Here is a 17,046-nt window from a genome sequence, read left to right on the forward strand (position 1 = left end):
GCTTCCTAGAGACCTCCTGTGTCTGCGTGGCGTTCATTAATCACTGTCTTGAGTCTGGTTTTCCAATACTTGCTCTTTCTCCCACCCTGGATATTTCACAGGTATATATACTCCAGTTTGAGCTCTGGTGGTGAGGTGTGTTAAAGCACTGAGCTGCTGAACTTGCAGACCAAAAGCTCCCAGGTTCAAATCCCGGGAGTGGAGTGAGCGCCCGCTGTTAGCTCCAACTTCTGCCAACCTAGCAGTTCCAAAACATGCCAATGTGAGTAGATCAATAGGTACTGCTGTGGCGGGCAGATAACGGTGCTCCATGCAGTCATGCTGGCCACATGACCTTGGAGGTGTCTACGGACAACGCTGGCTCTTCGGCTTAGAAATGGAGATGAGCACCAACCCCCAGAGTCGGACATGACTGGACTTAACGTCGGGGAAACCTTTACTTTTACCTTTAATATACTTCAATGGCTTGACTACCATCAGATTCTCTGAAGATGCCAGTCACAGATGCAGATGAAAGGTCAGGTGAAAATGCTGCTAGAACATGGCCATACCGCCTGAAATCCACACAACAGCCCAAAGCCCTGAAAGCCGACTAGAGCAAAAGCAGGGGCAGAGAAAGAATGGCCGGCAAAGCAGGGGGAGGGTGGCTCTTACGTGTCACGGCGGCCGTGTGCCTGGATCCGCAGCCGGCCTTCAGGGCCTCCGCTCCCCGGGGCAGGTCCAGCAGTGCCGGGAAGGCCTGGATGGAGATGAAGTCGGCTCCCGGGGGGCCCTGCGGCTGCGCCCTGTCCCCTGAAGAGAGCCCTGCCGTTACTGCGAGAACCACCCGAGAGGAGGGGGCTTATGGGGGAGGGGGTCTGGCCTGGGCCTGCGCCCCGTCTTCACCTGCGCCATCCGTGTCCCTTGCGGCCCCTTGGCTCTCGGACGCGGCCTTGGAGGGCAGGCCCAGCTGGCCAGACTCGTTCCAGCCCCAGAGATACAAGTCGCCTGCCTCTGGGGAAGGAAACAAAGGGAGAGGCGTGTCAACAGCATGAATGCAAAAGGGGGGGGGGGGGAGGCAAGGAATAATAATATTTATTTATTTATTTATTTATTATGCCGCTCTTCTCTCCCAGGGGGACCTAGAGCGGTCAATATTATTATTATTATTATTATTATTATTAAAAATCAGCTGATGACCCAAAGTGCAGACTGTGCAAGGAAACCGATGAAACCATTGATCATATCCTCAGCTGCTGTAAGAAAATTGCACAGACAGACTACAAACAGAGGCACAACTATGTGGCCCAAATGATTCATTGGAACTTATGCCTCAAGTACCACCTCCCAGCAGCAAAAAACTGGTGGGATCACAAACCTGCAAAGGTTGTGGAAAATGAGCACGCAAAGATACTGTGGGACTTCCGAATCCAGACTGACAAAGTTCTGGAACACAACACACCAGACATCACAGTTGTGGAAAAGAACAAGGTTTGGATCATTGATGTTGCCATCCCAGGTGACAGTCGCATTGAAGAAAAACAACAGGAAAAACTCAGCCGCTCTCAGGACCTCAAGATTGAACTTCAAAGACTCTGGCAGAAACCAGTGTAGGTGGTCCCGGTGGTGATGGGCACACTGGGTGCCGTGCCAAAAGATCTCAGCCGGCATTTGGAAACAATAGACATTGACAAAATTACGATCTGCCAACTGCAAAAGGCCACCTTACTGGGATCTGCACGCATCATCCGAAAATACATCACACAGTCCTAGACACTTGGGAAGTGTTCGACTTGTGATTTTGTGAAACGAAATCCAGCATATCTATCTTGTTTGCTGTGTCATACAATAATAATAATAATAATAATAATAATAATAATAATAATATTCTCATGTCAGGAGCGACTTGAAAAACCTGATACATTTCTAGATAAAGGTAAAGGTTTTCCCCTGATGTTAAGTCCAGTCGTGTCTGACTCTGGGGGTTGGTGCTCATCTCTATTTATAAGCCAAAGAGCCGGCGTTGTCCGTAGACACCTCCAAGGTTATGTGGCCACTGGCATGACTGCATGGAGCGCTGTTACGTTCCCATCGGAGCGGTACCTATTGATCTACTCACATTGGCATGTTTTTGAACTGCTAGGTTGGCAGGAGCTGGGGCTAACAGCGGGCGCTCATTCCGCCCCCGGGATTTGAACCTGGGACCTTTTGGTCTGCAAGTTCAGCAGCTCAGTGCTTTAACACACTGAGCCACCACCAGGGGACCGTTTAAAAAGCAATTTAAGGAATAAATAGTTACTTTTGGAACAATGTATACTGAAATAAGTTATTTATGGCAAAAAATAGTAAATCGTTGGGATGTATCAAAAATAATAAAATGTTAAAAAAAAAAGAAGGGCAGGATATAAATGTCACCAACAAAGAAATAAAGGCTGGAGAGCAGCTGCAATGAATCACTGCAATGAATCACTCTGACCAGGAGGTCATGAGTTCGAGGCCCGCTCGGAGCCTATGTTTGTCTTGTTAAAATGTTAAAAGGCATTGAATGTTTGCCTTATATGTGTAATGTGATCCGCCCTGAGTCCCCTTCGGGGTGAGAAAGAAGGGCGGAATATAAATACTGTAAATAATAAATAAATAAATAAATAAAAGAGTCTTGCCCCTCCAGGAAGCATCCTGAGCCACGTGGTCTGGCACGTCAGATAATGCAGTAAGTCGGATAACCAGGAACTGAAGACCTGGTGGTGTCGGCAGGTTTTTGAGTAATTATATTGGACTATCGCCGATTTCTGAGCCTGAATATATTGCATAAGATTTCCCTAGCCTAAAATGATACATTTTAATATATTGGGTTTATGGTTCACGTCCCCTTGATCTGGTCATGTAAGTGTGATTTATTGTTATAATTGTATTATTTTACTTTGTTTAATAATGTGTATTATGTTGTTATGTAATGTTTGTGTTGCTTTTATGACTGTAAACCGCCCTGAGTCCCATCCGGGAGATAGGGCAGTATATAAATAAAGTTTTATTATTATTATTATTATTATTATTATTATTATTAACCAGAACTCTATTGTATTTATTTATTTGCTACATTTCTATGCCGCCCTTTTCACCCCGAAGGGGACTCAGAGCGGCTTACAAATTAAATGTACATACAATATTATATTAGCATAGTACAATACAGGTAATAAAATTACTATATTGTACAGTATCGATATATTGTAATATTATTAGTAATATTACATGTAAAATATAAGATATATAATCAGGGTATATAATTATAATATATAATATTAGCTGTGCCCGGCCACGCGTTGCTGTGGCAAAGTGGTGGTGGTATTGGTTAAAAATTGTTGTGTAATTTTTATTTGACGTTATTTGCAATTTTTTATTAAATTTTATTGTAAGTTATATTTTTATTTATGATATTTTATTATTTTCTTGTATTATTTTTTAGTTATTTTCTGTTATTATAGTATTTTATTGTATTATTTTTTAGTGTTTTTTATTATTTTTTATTGGGTTGCTAGGAGACCAAGTTGGAGGAGCTTAGCCTTCTAACTGGCAGCAATTGGGTAAAAGCAATTATTCCTCTCTCTCAAATTAGGACTTTATTTTTCTTTTCTTTTTGTTGTATCAACCTAGAGGCATGGATGATGGGTTGTGTTGTCAAATTTCGAGGTTGGGGGGCCTGTAGTTTTGTTGTTTTGTGGGTTGCCGTGATGCCATCACTCTTTTATATATATAGATTAGTATTATTAGTAATATTACATGTAAAATATAAGATATATAATCAGGGTATATAATTATAATATATAATATTAGCTGTACCCGGCCACGCGTTGCTGTGGCAAAGTGGTGGTGGCAAATTGGGATGGGTCTATTCCCATCCCAATTTGCACTTCCAGAATTTGCAGCACTTTATCAGTCACCTTGTGTTTACAATATTTATATGGTGCACCTTACCCAGTCTACTTTTACAATCTCTCAGTTTTAATCCATGTTTTTATTAGTTCTTGTTTTTATTGGCTAATGTTTAATTGTTTTTATTTTTTATTGTGCAAGTTGTTGTCTATTGCTGTGTTTTACACTGCTACTGTTTTTATTCGGGCTTGGCCCCATGTAAGCCGCCCTGAGTCCCCTCCGGGGAGATAGAGGCGGGGTATAAAAATAAAGTTATTATTATAATTATTATTATTGGGAAAGGGCTGCTTACCGCTGACGGTAGCAGAGTGCCACCCTCCAGCCGCCACTTCTTTCAGAGCCACTCCCTGCAGGGCCTCCACCGCCTGGGGCTCCGGCCGGTCTTCCAGGTCCCCGTGGCCCAGCTGGCCATGCCTGCCGTGCGTGCGTGCGCAGAGGAAAGTGGGGTCAGAGAGAGGCATGGGGCTGGGCAGTGTGCATCCCTCCCCTCCCCTCCCCTCCCCTCCTGTGGGGCCACTCACCTCCCGCTGCCCCAAGAGAAGAGGGTCCCTGCCTCGTCCAGGAGCAGCATGTGTTCGTGGCCCAGGACCAGCCGACGAGCACAAAGGGAGGCCGGCAGCGGGTGGAAGAAGGGCGGTCGTGGCGTCACAAAACCCCCCGGGACCAGAGGCAGGCCGTCTGTGGAGAGAGAGAGAGAGAGAGAGAGAGAGAGAGCTGGAGGGGCAAAGCAAGAGAAAACCACCACCATCACCCTACCTCAGGCAACAACAATCTATATATATAAAATGATAAAGTTGTTTGCGCAGTGACTATAACAACAAAACTAAACATCCCAGAAATACGAAATTTGGCAACACAATGCAAAAGGCTTGCCTCCCGGTTACAACAACACAACCACACCACAAAACCACAATCCGGACCCACAAAACTCACAACAACGCATCATGCGATAACAACACAACTAAACGCCCCAGAAATACAAAACTTGGCAACACAATGCAAAAGCCTTGCCTCCCAGTTGTAACAACACAACCACACCACAAAACCACACAGGACCCACAAAACTCACAACAACGCATCGTGACTATAACAACACAACTAAACGCCCCAGAAATACAAAACTTGGCAACACAACGCAAAAGCCTTCCCTCCAGGTTGTAACAACACAACCACACCACAAAACCACAATCCGGACCCATAAAACTCACAACAACGCATCGTGACTATAACAACACAACTAAACGCCCCAGAAATACGAAACTTGGCACACAACTAAACACCCCAGAAATATAAAACTTGACAACACCAAATTTGACAACACAACTCATCCACCTCCCCAATCCCTACATTCACACTTGGCCTCCAAAAAAACAATTACAATAATAACAATAACAACAACAACAATAAGAATCAACACCATCACAGGCAAGAAACAGCCAGGCACTGAGGCTGAGAGGCCAGTCAGTGCTACACTGGGCCTCCAAAAAACAATACAGTAGCATCTAACTTATCCAACCTTCATGACCACAACAACAACAATAATAATAAACACCTACACAGGCAAAACAAAAAAAGGACTATTGTACCACAATAAAAATATAAACCGCACTCAGCAGAATCAGACATTACAACTAACAACAAACCAAAGACAACAGGGATCTCAAGCAATTATCAATCAACACAAAAATTGAAGAAGGTAACAGACTTGAAATACTACTACTAATGTGAGTATAAAGAAGGTCACAGCATAAATACAACCTAATGTAGACTGACCAACACCACCAACAGCAACGCGTGGCCGGGCACAGCTAGTCTATATATATAAAAGGGTAATGAAATTTCGGCCTAGGACAAAACAACAAAACTACACATCCCAGAAACACTAAACTTGACAACACAACCCCTCATCCATGCCTCTACGTTCATACAACAAAAAGAAAAGAAAAATAAAGTCCTGATTAGAGGGAGAAGAATAATTGTTTTTATCCAAGTGCTGCCAATTAGAAGGCTAAGTTCTGCCCACTTGGTCTTCTAGCAACCCACTCAGCCCAGGGGACAGGCAGAGTTAGGCCTCACTTAGGCCTCTTCCACACTGCCTATAAAATACAGATTATCTGATTTTAACTGGATGATATGGCAGTGTAGACTCAAGGCCCTTCCACATAGCTATACCCTGTTTCCCTGAAAATAAGACGTCCCCAGAAAATAAGACCTAGTAGAGGTTTTGCTGAATTGCTAAATATAAGGCCTCCCCCAAAAGTAAGACCTAGTAAAGTTTTTGTTTGGAAGCATGCAGGATCGGTAAATGTACATACCATAGATTGTTGTACATGGAAATAACAAGAAATAATAATAATATGATAATAACTTTATTCTTGTATCCCACCTCCATCTCCCAGAAGGGACTCAGAACAGCTTACACAGGGACAAGCCCAACAACAACATAAATTTACATACAAACTGAAATTTAAAACAGTAATTTAAAAACAGTATAGCAATAAAATATAATATAGAAATTCTTGAAAGGGTTCACAGTTTGGTTACTCTGGTTTGTGATGACAACTACTGTACAGTAGATAATAAATTTTCATTTTTTAAAAATTCAACCATAAATTTGAATTTATGTGGAAAAATAATACATCCCCTGAAAATAAGACCTGGCACATCTTTGGGAGCAAAACTGAATATAAGACACTGTCTTATTTTCGGGGAAACAGGGTATAACCCATTTATAATGGACTTAATGTCAGGGGAAAACCTTTACCCTTTACCTTAACTACCACCAATTCCTCAATACTTTATTTCCCATACCACCAGACTTCGCCACAGCAATGCGTGGCCGGGCACAGCTAGTAATAATAATAATAATAAACTTTATTTGAATCCCGCCACCATCTTCCCGAAGGGACTCGGGCGGCTTACAAAAGAACCACAAGGTGCAGCACGCAAAATAAAATGGGACATAAATATAAAATAGTATCATATAAAATTATTACTGTATATAGGTAAAGGTTTCCCCTGATGTTAAGTCCAGTCGTGTCCGACTCTGGGGGTTGGTGCTCATCTCCATTTCTAAGCCAAAGAGCCGGCGTTGTCCATAGACATCTCAAGGTCATGTGGCCACTGGCATGACTGCATGGAGCGCTGTTACCTTCCCACTGGAACGGTACCTATTGATCTACTCACACTCTGGGGGTTGGTGCTCATCTCCATTTCTAAGCCAAAGAGCCGGCGTTGTCCATAGACATCTCCAGGTCATGTGGCCACTGGCATGACTGCATGGAGAGCCATTCCCTTCCCGCCAGAGCAGTACCTATTGATCTACTCACATCTGCATGTTTTCAAACTGCTAGGTTGGCAGGAGCTGGGGCTAACAGCGGGTGCTCATTCCGCTCCCAGGATTTGAACCTGCGACCTTTCGGTCTGCAAGTCCAGCAGCTCAGTGCTTTAACACACTGCGCCACCACCAGGGGCCTTATTACTGTATATACACGAGTATAAGCCTTGTTTTTCAGCCCTTTTTTTAGGACTAAAAAAGCCCCCTTTGGCTTATACTCGGGTGAGGGTCCTGGTGGGCTTATATTTGGGTCACCTTATACTCAAGAATATATGGTACCTTTATTATTTTTCTCTATTATTATTGGTATTATTACATTTATTATTTTACTCTGTTATTATTACATGTATTATTTTCCTGCATTTATTATTATTACATGTATTATTTTACTCTATTATTATTAAAAGGACACATAAGCACATTGACATTGAAGAAGATGAGAATAATGATTTGATCAGAGTTGGACAGTCTTATTTTAAAATTGAGCTTGATGTAAATATTCAAAAACATTTAACCTACCCATGCCTCAATTAATGTAACCTATTATTATTATTACTACTACTCAGGGGCTGGATGGCCATCTGCAGGGAGGGCTTTGATGGTGCCTTCATTCCTGGCAGAAGGGAGTTGGCCTGGATGTCCTTTGGGGAACCCTTCCAACTCTAGGATCCTATTATTATTATTATTATTATTATTATTATTATTATTATTATTATTATTATTTATGGAAAGTCTAGACGGCCATCTGCGGGGAGGGCTTTGATGGTGTCTTCCTTTTTGGAAGAAAGGGCTGGACTGGATGTCCTTTGGGGAACCCTTCCAACTATAGGATCCTATTACAGTAGAGTCTCACTTATGCAACAAACGGCTGGCAGAACGTTGGATAAGCGAATGTGTTGGATAATAAGGAGAGATTAAGGAAAAGCCTATTACACATCAAATTAGGTTATGATTTTACAAATTAAGCACCAAAACATTATGTCACACAACAAATTTGACAGAAAAAGTAGTTCATTACACATTAATGCTATGTAGTAATTACTGTATTTACAAATTTAGCACCAAAATATCACGATGTATTGAAAACATTGACTACAAAAATGCCTTGGATAATCCAGAACGTTGGATAAGCGAGTGTTGGATAAGTGAGACTCTACTGTATTATTATTATTATTGCTCAGGGGCTGGATGACCATCTGCAGGGAGGGCTTTGATGGTGCCTTCATTCCTGACAGAAAATGGCTAGACTGGATGGCCTTTGGGGACACCTTCCAACTTCTATTATTATTGTTATTATTATTACTACTACTTAATTATATTTTGGGGCATTAAATTTTGCCAATTTCTGTGAGCTGCCCTGAGTCCTCTCGGGTGAGAAAGGCGGGGTATAAATGCTGTAAATAAATAAATAAATAAATACTCAGAGGCTGGATGGCCATCTGCAGTGAGAGCTTTGATATTGCCTTAATTCCTGACCGAAAATTGCTGTATTGGATGGCCTTTGGGGGCCCCTTCCAACTTCTATTATTATTATTGTTGTTGTTATTATTATAATAACTCAAGAGCTGGCCGGCTATCTGCAGGGAGGGCTCTGATTGTGCCTTCCTTCTCGGCAGAAGGGAGCTGGACTGGATGGCCTTTGGGGAACCCATCCAACTCTAGGATCCTATTATTATTATTTATGGAAAGTCTAGACGGCCATCTGTTGGGAGGGCTTTGATGGTGCCTTCTTTTTTGGCAGAAGGGGACTGGACTGGATGGCATTTGGGGAACCCTTCCAACTCTAGGATTCTATTATTATTATTTATGGAAAGTCTAGATGGCCACCTGTTGGGAGGGCTTTGATGGTGCCTTCTTTTTTGGCAGAGGGGGCTGGACTGGATGGCCTTTGGGGAACCCTTCCAACTCTAGGATTCTATTATTATTATTTATGGAAAGTCTAGATGGCCATCTGTTGGGAGGGCTTTGATGGTGCCTTCTTTTTTGGCAGAAGGGGGCTGGACTGGATGGCATTTGGGGAACCCTTCCAACTCTAGGATTCTATTATTATTATTTATGGAAAGTCTAGATGGCCATCTGTTGGGAGGGCTTTGATGGTGCCTTCTTTTTTGGCAGAAGGGGGCTGGACTGGATGGCCTTTGGGGAACCCTTCCAACTCTAGGATCCTATTATTATTATTTATGGAAAGTCTAGATGGCCATCTGTTGGGAGGGCTTTGATGGTGCCTTCTTTTTTGGCAGAAGGGGACTGGACTGGATGGCATTTGGGGAACCCTTCCAACTCTAGGATCCTATTATTATTATTTATGGAAAGTCTAGATGGCCATCTGTTGGGAGGGCTTTGATGGTGCCTTCTTTTTTGGCAGAAGGGGACTGGACTGGATGGCCTTTGGGGAACCCTTCCAACTCTAGGATTCTATTATTATTATTTATGGAAAGTCTAGATGGCCATCTGTTGGGAGGGCTTTGATGGTGCCTTCTTTTTTGGCAGAAGGGGACTGGACTGGATGGCCTTTGGGGAACCCTTCCAACTCTAGGATTCTATTATTATTATTTATGGAAAGTCTAGATGGCCATCTGTTGGGAGGGCTTTGATGGTGCCTTCTTTTTTGGCAGAAGGGGGATGGACTGGATGGCCTTTGGGGAACCCATCCAACTCTAGGATCCTATTATTATTATTTATGGAAAGTCTAGATGGCCATCTGTTGGGAGGGCTTTGATGGTGCCTTCTTTTTTGGCAGAAGGGGGATGGACTGGATGGCCTTTGGGGAACCCATCCAACTCTAGGATTCTATTATTATTATTTATGGAAAGTCTAGATGGCCACCTGTTGGGAGGGCTTTGATGGTGCCTTCTTTTTTGGCAGAAGGGGACTGGACTGGATGGCCTTTGGGGAACCCTTCCAACTCTAGGATTCTATTATTATTATTTATGGAAAGTCTAGACGGCCATCTGTTGGGAGGGCTTTGATGGTGCCTTCTTTTTTGGCAGAAGGGGGATGGACTGGATGGCCTTTGGGGAACCCTTCCAACTCTAGGATCCTATTATTATTATTTATGGAAAGTCTAGATGGCCATCTGTTGGGAGGGCTTTGATGGTGCCTTCTTTTTTGGCAGAAGGGGACTGGACTGGATGGCCTTTGGGGAACCCTTCCAACTCTAGGATCCTATTATTATTATTTATGGAAAGTCTAGATGGCCATCTGTTGGGAGGGCTTTGATGGTGCCTTCTTTTTTGGCAGAAGGGGACTGGACTGGATGGCCTTTGGGGAACCCTTCCAACTCTAGGATTCTATTATTATTATTTATGGAAAGTCTAGACGGCCATCTGTTGGGAGGGCTTTGATGGTGCCTTCTTTTTTGGCAGAAGGGGGATGGACTGGATGGCCTTTGGGGAACCCATCCAACTCTAGGATTCTATTATTACTATTTATGGAAAGTCTAGACGGCCATCTGTTGGGAGGGCTTTGATGGTGCCTTCTTTTTTGGCAGAAGGGGACTGGACTGGATGGCCTTTGGGGAACCCTTCCAACTCTAGGATTCTATTATTATTATTTATGGAAAGTCTAGATGGCCATCTGTTGGGAGGGCTTTGATGGTGCCTTCTTTTTTGGCAGAGGGGGGATGGACTGGATGGCCTTTGGGGAACCCATCCAACTCTAGGATCCTATTATTATTATTTATGGAAAGTCTAGATGGCCATCTGTTGGGAGGGCTTTGATGGTGCCTTCTTTTTTGGCAGAAGGGGACTGGACTGGATGGCCTTTGGGGAACCCTTCCAACTCTAGGATCCTATTATTATTATTTATGGAAAGTCTAGACGGCCATCTGTTGGGAGGGCTTTGATGGTGCCTTCTTTTTTGGCAGAAGGGGGATGGACTGGATGGCCTTTGGGGAACCCATCCAACTCTAGGATTCTATTATTACTATTTATGGAAAGTCTAGACGGCCATCTGTTGGGAGGGCTTTGATGGTGCCTTCTTTTTTGGCAGAAGGGGACTGGACTGGATGGCCTTTGGGGAACCCTTCCAACTCTAGGATTCTATTATTATTATTTATGGAAAGTCTAGATGGCCATCTGTTGGGAGGGCTTTGATGGTGCCTTCTTTTTTGGCAGAGGGGGGATGGACTGGATGGCCTTTGGGGAACCCATCCAACTCTAGGATCCTATTATTATTATTTATGGAAAGTCTAGATGGCCATCTGTTGGGAGGGCTTTGATGGTGCCTTCTTTTTTGGCAGAAGGGGACTGGACTGGATGGCCTTTGGGGAACCCTTCCAACTCTAGGATCCTATTATTATTATTTATGGAAAGTCTAGACGGCCATCTGTTGGGAGGGCTTTGATGGTGCCTTCTTTTTTGGCAGAAGGGGGATGGACTGGATGGCCTTTGGGGAACCCATCCAACTCTAGGATTCTATTATTACTATTTATGGAAAGTCTAGACGGCCATCTGTTGGGAGGGCTTTGATGGTGCCTTCTTTTTTGGCAGGAGGGGACTGGACTGGATGGCCTTTGGGGAACCCTTCCAACTCTAGGATTCTATTATTATTATTTATGGAAAGTCTAGATGGCCATCTGTTGGGAGGGCTTTGATGGTGCCTTCTTTTTTGGCAGAGGGGGGATGGACTGGATGGCCTTTGGGGAACCCATCCAACTCTAGGATCCTATTATTATTATTTATGGAAAGTCTAGATGGCCATCTGTTGGGAGGGCTTTGATGGTGCCTTCTTTTTTGGCAGAAGGGGACTGGACTGGATGGCCTTTGGGGAACCCTTCCAACTCTAGGATTCTATTATTATTATTTATGGAAAGTCTAGATGGCCATCTGTTGGGAGGGCTTTGATGGTGCCTTCTTTTTTGGCAGAGGGGGGATGGACTGGATGGCCTTTGGGGAACCCATCCAACTCTAGGATCCTATTATTATTATTTATGGAAAGTCTAGATGGCCATCTGTTGGGAGGGCTTTGATGGTGCCTTCTTTTTTGGCAGAAGGGGACTGGACTGGATGGCCTTTGGGGAACCCTTCCAACTCTAGGATCCTATTATTATTATTTATGGAAAGTCTAGACGGCCATCTGTTGGGAGGGCTTTGATGGTGCCTTCTTTTTTGGCAGAAGGGGGATGGACTGGATGGCCTTTGGGGAACCCATCCAACTCTAGGATTCTATTATTACTATTTATGGAAAGTCTAGACGGCCATCTGTTGGGAGGGCTTTGATGGTGCCTTCTTTTTTGGCAGAAGGGGACTGGACTGGATGGCCTTTGGGGAACCCTTCCAACTCTAGGATTCTATTATTATTATTTATGGAAAGTCTAGATGGCCATCTGTTGGGAGGGCTTTGATGGTGCCTTCTTTTTTGGCAGAGGGGGGATGGACTGGATGGCCTTTGGGGAACCCATCCAACTCTAGGATCCTATTATTATTATTTATGGAAAGTCTAGATGGCCATCTGTTGGGAGGGCTTTGATGGTGCCTTCTTTTTTGGCAGAAGGGGACTGGACTGGATGGCCTTTGGGGAACCCTTCCAACTCTAGGATTCTATTATTATTATTTATGGAAAGTCTAGATGGCCATCTGTTGGGAGGGCTTTGATGGTGCCTTCTTTTTTGGCAGAAGGGGACTGGACTGGATGGCCTTTGGGGAACCCTTCCAACTCTAGGATCCTATTATTATTATTTATGGAAAGTCTAGATGGCCATCTGTTGGGAGGGCTTTGATGGTGCCTTCTTTTTTGGCAGAGGGGGGATGGACTGGATGGCCTTTGGGGAACCCTTCCAACTCTAGGATTCTATTATTATTATTTATGGAAAGTCTAGATGGCCATCTGTTGGGAGGGCTTTGATGGTGCCTTCTTTTTTGGCAGAGGGGGGATGGACTGGATGGCCTTTGGGGAACCCATCCAACTCTAGGATCCTATTATTATTTATGGAAAGTCTAGATGGCCATCTGTTGGGAGGGCTTTGATGGTGCCTTCTTTTTTGGCAGAAGGGGACTGGACTGGATGGCCTTTGGGGAACCCTTCCAACTCTAGGATCCTATTATTATTATTTATGGAAAGTCTAGACGGCCATCTGTTGGGAGGGCTTTGATGGTGCCTTCTTTTTTGGCAGAAGGGGGATGGACTGGATGGCCTTTGGGGAACCCATCCAACTCTAGGATTCTATTATTACTATTTATGGAAAGTCTAGACGGCCATCTGTTGGGAGGGCTTTGATGGTGCCTTCTTTTTTGGCAGAAGGGGACTGGACTGGATGGCCTTTGGGGAACCCTTCCAACTCTAGGATTCTATTATTATTATTTATGGAAAGTCTAGATGGCCATCTGTTGGGAGGGCTTTGATGGTGCCTTCTTTTTTGGCAGAGGGGGGATGGACTGGATGGCCTTTGGGGAACCCATCCAACTCTAGGATTCTATTATTACTATTTATGGAAAGTCTAGACGGCCATCTGTTGGGAGGGCTTTGATGGTGCCTTCTTTTTTGGCAGAAGGGGACTGGACTGGATGGCCTTTGGGGAACCCTTCCAACTCTAGGATTCTATTATTATTATTTATGGAAAGTCTAGATGGCCATCTGTTGGGAGGGCTTTGATGGTGCCTTCTTTTTTGGCAGAGGGGGGATGGACTGGATGGCCTTTGGGGAACCCATCCAACTCTAGGATCCTATTATTATTATTTATGGAAAGTCTAGATGGCCATCTGTTGGGAGGGCTTTGATGGTGCCTTCTTTTTTGGCAGAAGGGGACTGGACTGGATGGCCTTTGGGGAACCCTTCCAACTCTAGGATTCTATTATTATTATTTATGGAAAGTCTAGATGGCCATCTGTTGGGAGGGCTTTGATGGTGCCTTCTTTTTTGGCAGAGGGGGGATGGACTGGATGGCCTTTGGGGAACCCATCCAACTCTAGGATCCTATTATTATTATTTATGGAAAGTCTAGATGGCCATCTGTTGGGAGGGCTTTGATGGTGCCTTCTTTTTTGGCAGAAGGGGACTGGACTGGATGGCCTTTGGGGAACCCTTCCAACTCTAGGATCCTATTATTATTATTTATGGAAAGTCTAGACGGCCATCTGTTGGGAGGGCTTTGATGGTGCCTTCTTTTTTGGCAGAAGGGGGATGGACTGGATGGCCTTTGGGGAACCCATCCAACTCTAGGATTCTATTATTACTATTTATGGAAAGTCTAGACGGCCATCTGTTGGGAGGGCTTTGATGGTGCCTTCTTTTTTGGCAGAAGGGGACTGGACTGGATGGCCTTTGGGGAACCCTTCCAACTCTAGGATTCTATTATTATTATTTATGGAAAGTCTAGATGGCCATCTGTTGGGAGGGCTTTGATGGTGCCTTCTTTTTTGGCAGAGGGGGGATGGACTGGATGGCCTTTGGGGAACCCATCCAACTCTAGGATCCTATTATTATTATTTATGGAAAGTCTAGATGGCCATCTGTTGGGAGGGCTTTGATGGTGCCTTCTTTTTTGGCAGAGGGGGGATGGACTGGATGGCCTTTGGGGAACCCATCCAACTCTAGGATCCTATTATTATTTATGGAAAGTCTAGATGGCCATCTGTTGGGAGGGCTTTGATGGTGCCTTCTTTTTTGGCAGAAGGGGACTGGACTGGATGGCCTTTGGGGAACCCTTCCAACTCTAGGATCCTATTATTATTATTTATGGAAAGTCTAGACGGCCATCTGTTGGGAGGGCTTTGATGGTGCCTTCTTTTTTGGCAGAAGGGGGATGGACTGGATGGCCTTTGGGGAACCCATCCAACTCTAGGATTCTATTATTACTATTTATGGAAAGTCTAGACGGCCATCTGTTGGGAGGGCTTTGATGGTGCCTTCTTTTTTGGCAGAAGGGGACTGGACTGGATGGCCTTTGGGGAACCCTTCCAACTCTAGGATTCTATTATTATTATTTATGGAAAGTCTAGATGGCCATCTGTTGGGAGGGCTTTGATGGTGCCTTCTTTTTTGGCAGAGGGGGGATGGACTGGATGGCCTTTGGGGAACCCATCCAACTCTAGGATTCTATTATTACTATTTATGGAAAGTCTAGACGGCCATCTGTTGGGAGGGCTTTGATGGTGCCTTCTTTTTTGGCAGAAGGGGACTGGACTGGATGGCCTTTGGGGAACCCTTCCAACTCTAGGATTCTATTATTATTATTTATGGAAAGTCTAGATGGCCATCTGTTGGGAGGGCTTTGATGGTGCCTTCTTTTTTGGCAGAGGGGGGATGGACTGGATGGCCTTTGGGGAACCCATCCAACTCTAGGATCCTATTATTATTATTTATGGAAAGTCTAGATGGCCATCTGTTGGGAGGGCTTTGATGGTGCCTTCTTTTTTGGCAGAAGGGGACTGGACTGGATGGCCTTTGGGGAACCCTTCCAACTCTAGGATTCTATTATTATTATTTATGGAAAGTCTAGATGGCCATCTGTTGGGAGGGCTTTGATGGTGCCTTCTTTTTTGGCAGAGGGGGGATGGACTGGATGGCCTTTGGGGAACCCATCCAACTCTAGGATCCTATTATTATTATTTATGGAAAGTCTAGATGGCCATCTGTTGGGAGGGCTTTGATGGTGCCTTCTTTTTTGGCAGAAGGGGACTGGACTGGATGGCCTTTGGGGAACCCTTCCAACTCTAGGATCCTATTATTATTATTTATGGAAAGTCTAGACGGCCATCTGTTGGGAGGGCTTTGATGGTGCCTTCTTTTTTGGCAGAAGGGGGATGGACTGGATGGCCTTTGGGGAACCCATCCAACTCTAGGATTCTATTATTACTATTTATGGAAAGTCTAGACGGCCATCTGTTGGGAGGGCTTTGATGGTGCCTTCTTTTTTGGCAGAAGGGGACTGGACTGGATGGCCTTTGGGGAACCCTTCCAACTCTAGGATTCTATTATTATTATTTATGGAAAGTCTAGATGGCCATCTGTTGGGAGGGCTTTGATGGTGCCTTCTTTTTTGGCAGAGGGGGGATGGACTGGATGGCCTTTGGGGAACCCATCCAACTCTAGGATCCTATTATTATTATTTATGGAAAGTCTAGATGGCCATCTGTTGGGAGGGCTTTGATGGTGCCTTCTTTTTTGGCAGAAGGGGACTGGACTGGATGGCCTTTGGGGAACCCTTCCAACTCTAGGATTCTATTATTATTATTTATGGAAAGTCTAGACGGCCATCTGTTGGGAGGGCTTTGATGGTGCCTTCTTTTTTGGCAGAGGGGGCTGGACTGGATGGCCTTTGGGGAACCCTTCCAACTCTAGGATTCTGTTATTATTACTCTTATGATTCATGGGCCGGACGGCCATCTGCCGGGAGGGCTCGGACGGGATGCCTCACCTCCGCGGCCTTCCCGGCGGGCGAGGCGTGGCGCTTCGGTGGGCGCGAGAGGCCTCGTCCAGCGCGGCTGCGGGTCCAGCTCCAGCTCCAGCTCCAGGCGGCGCCCGGCTCCGTCTCCCCGCTTCACCGCCCGCGCCTCCAGCGCCGCCTCCCGCGCCACAAGCACGTGACCCTCGCCCGGAAGCGCCGCCACGCAGTCGCCTGGGAGCCGCAGCGAGGCGCCGCCGCCAAGTCCGCGCAGCTCCACCGCCCCCTGCTCGGTGACGAGAGCCACCAGGCTCCAGCCGGGCCTCACGCGCACCACGGCCTCTCCCTCCTCCTCCTCCTCCTCCTCCCGCAGCGGCTCCGGCTCCAGCGCCGCCCCCGCGCCCCGCGCCGCCCCCCAGCCGAAGCCCAGCCGGAACCACGCTCCCCGCCAGGGCGCCGCCATCTTTCCGGAAGCGGG

General features: G+C 45.3%; 1 protein-coding gene across 2 annotated transcripts in view; it reads right to left on the minus strand.

Moving 5' to 3' along the window:
* The window catches only part of rccd1 (RCC1 domain containing 1), a 20,895-nt gene extending 3,849 nt beyond the window's left edge, over positions 1–17,046 (minus strand). For both annotated transcript variants that reach the window (XM_062963541.1, XM_062963540.1), the window contains exons 1-5: positions 16,602–17,046; positions 4,431–4,587; positions 4,202–4,323; positions 886–993; positions 655–792 (exon numbers count right to left, since the gene is read on the minus strand). In XM_062963541.1, the coding sequence (XP_062819611.1) occupies positions 655–792; positions 886–993; positions 4,202–4,323; positions 4,431–4,587; positions 16,602–17,031 (955 nt within the window). In that variant the 5' untranslated portion in view covers positions 17,032–17,046. The remainder of the gene's footprint in view (positions 1–654; positions 793–885; positions 994–4,201; positions 4,324–4,430; positions 4,588–16,601) is intronic.

Source organism: Anolis carolinensis, unplaced genomic scaffold (genome assembly GCF_035594765.1).
Source record: "Anolis carolinensis isolate JA03-04 unplaced genomic scaffold, rAnoCar3.1.pri scaffold_11, whole genome shotgun sequence".
NCBI classification, from domain to species: domain Eukaryota; kingdom Metazoa; phylum Chordata; class Lepidosauria; order Squamata; family Dactyloidae; genus Anolis; species Anolis carolinensis.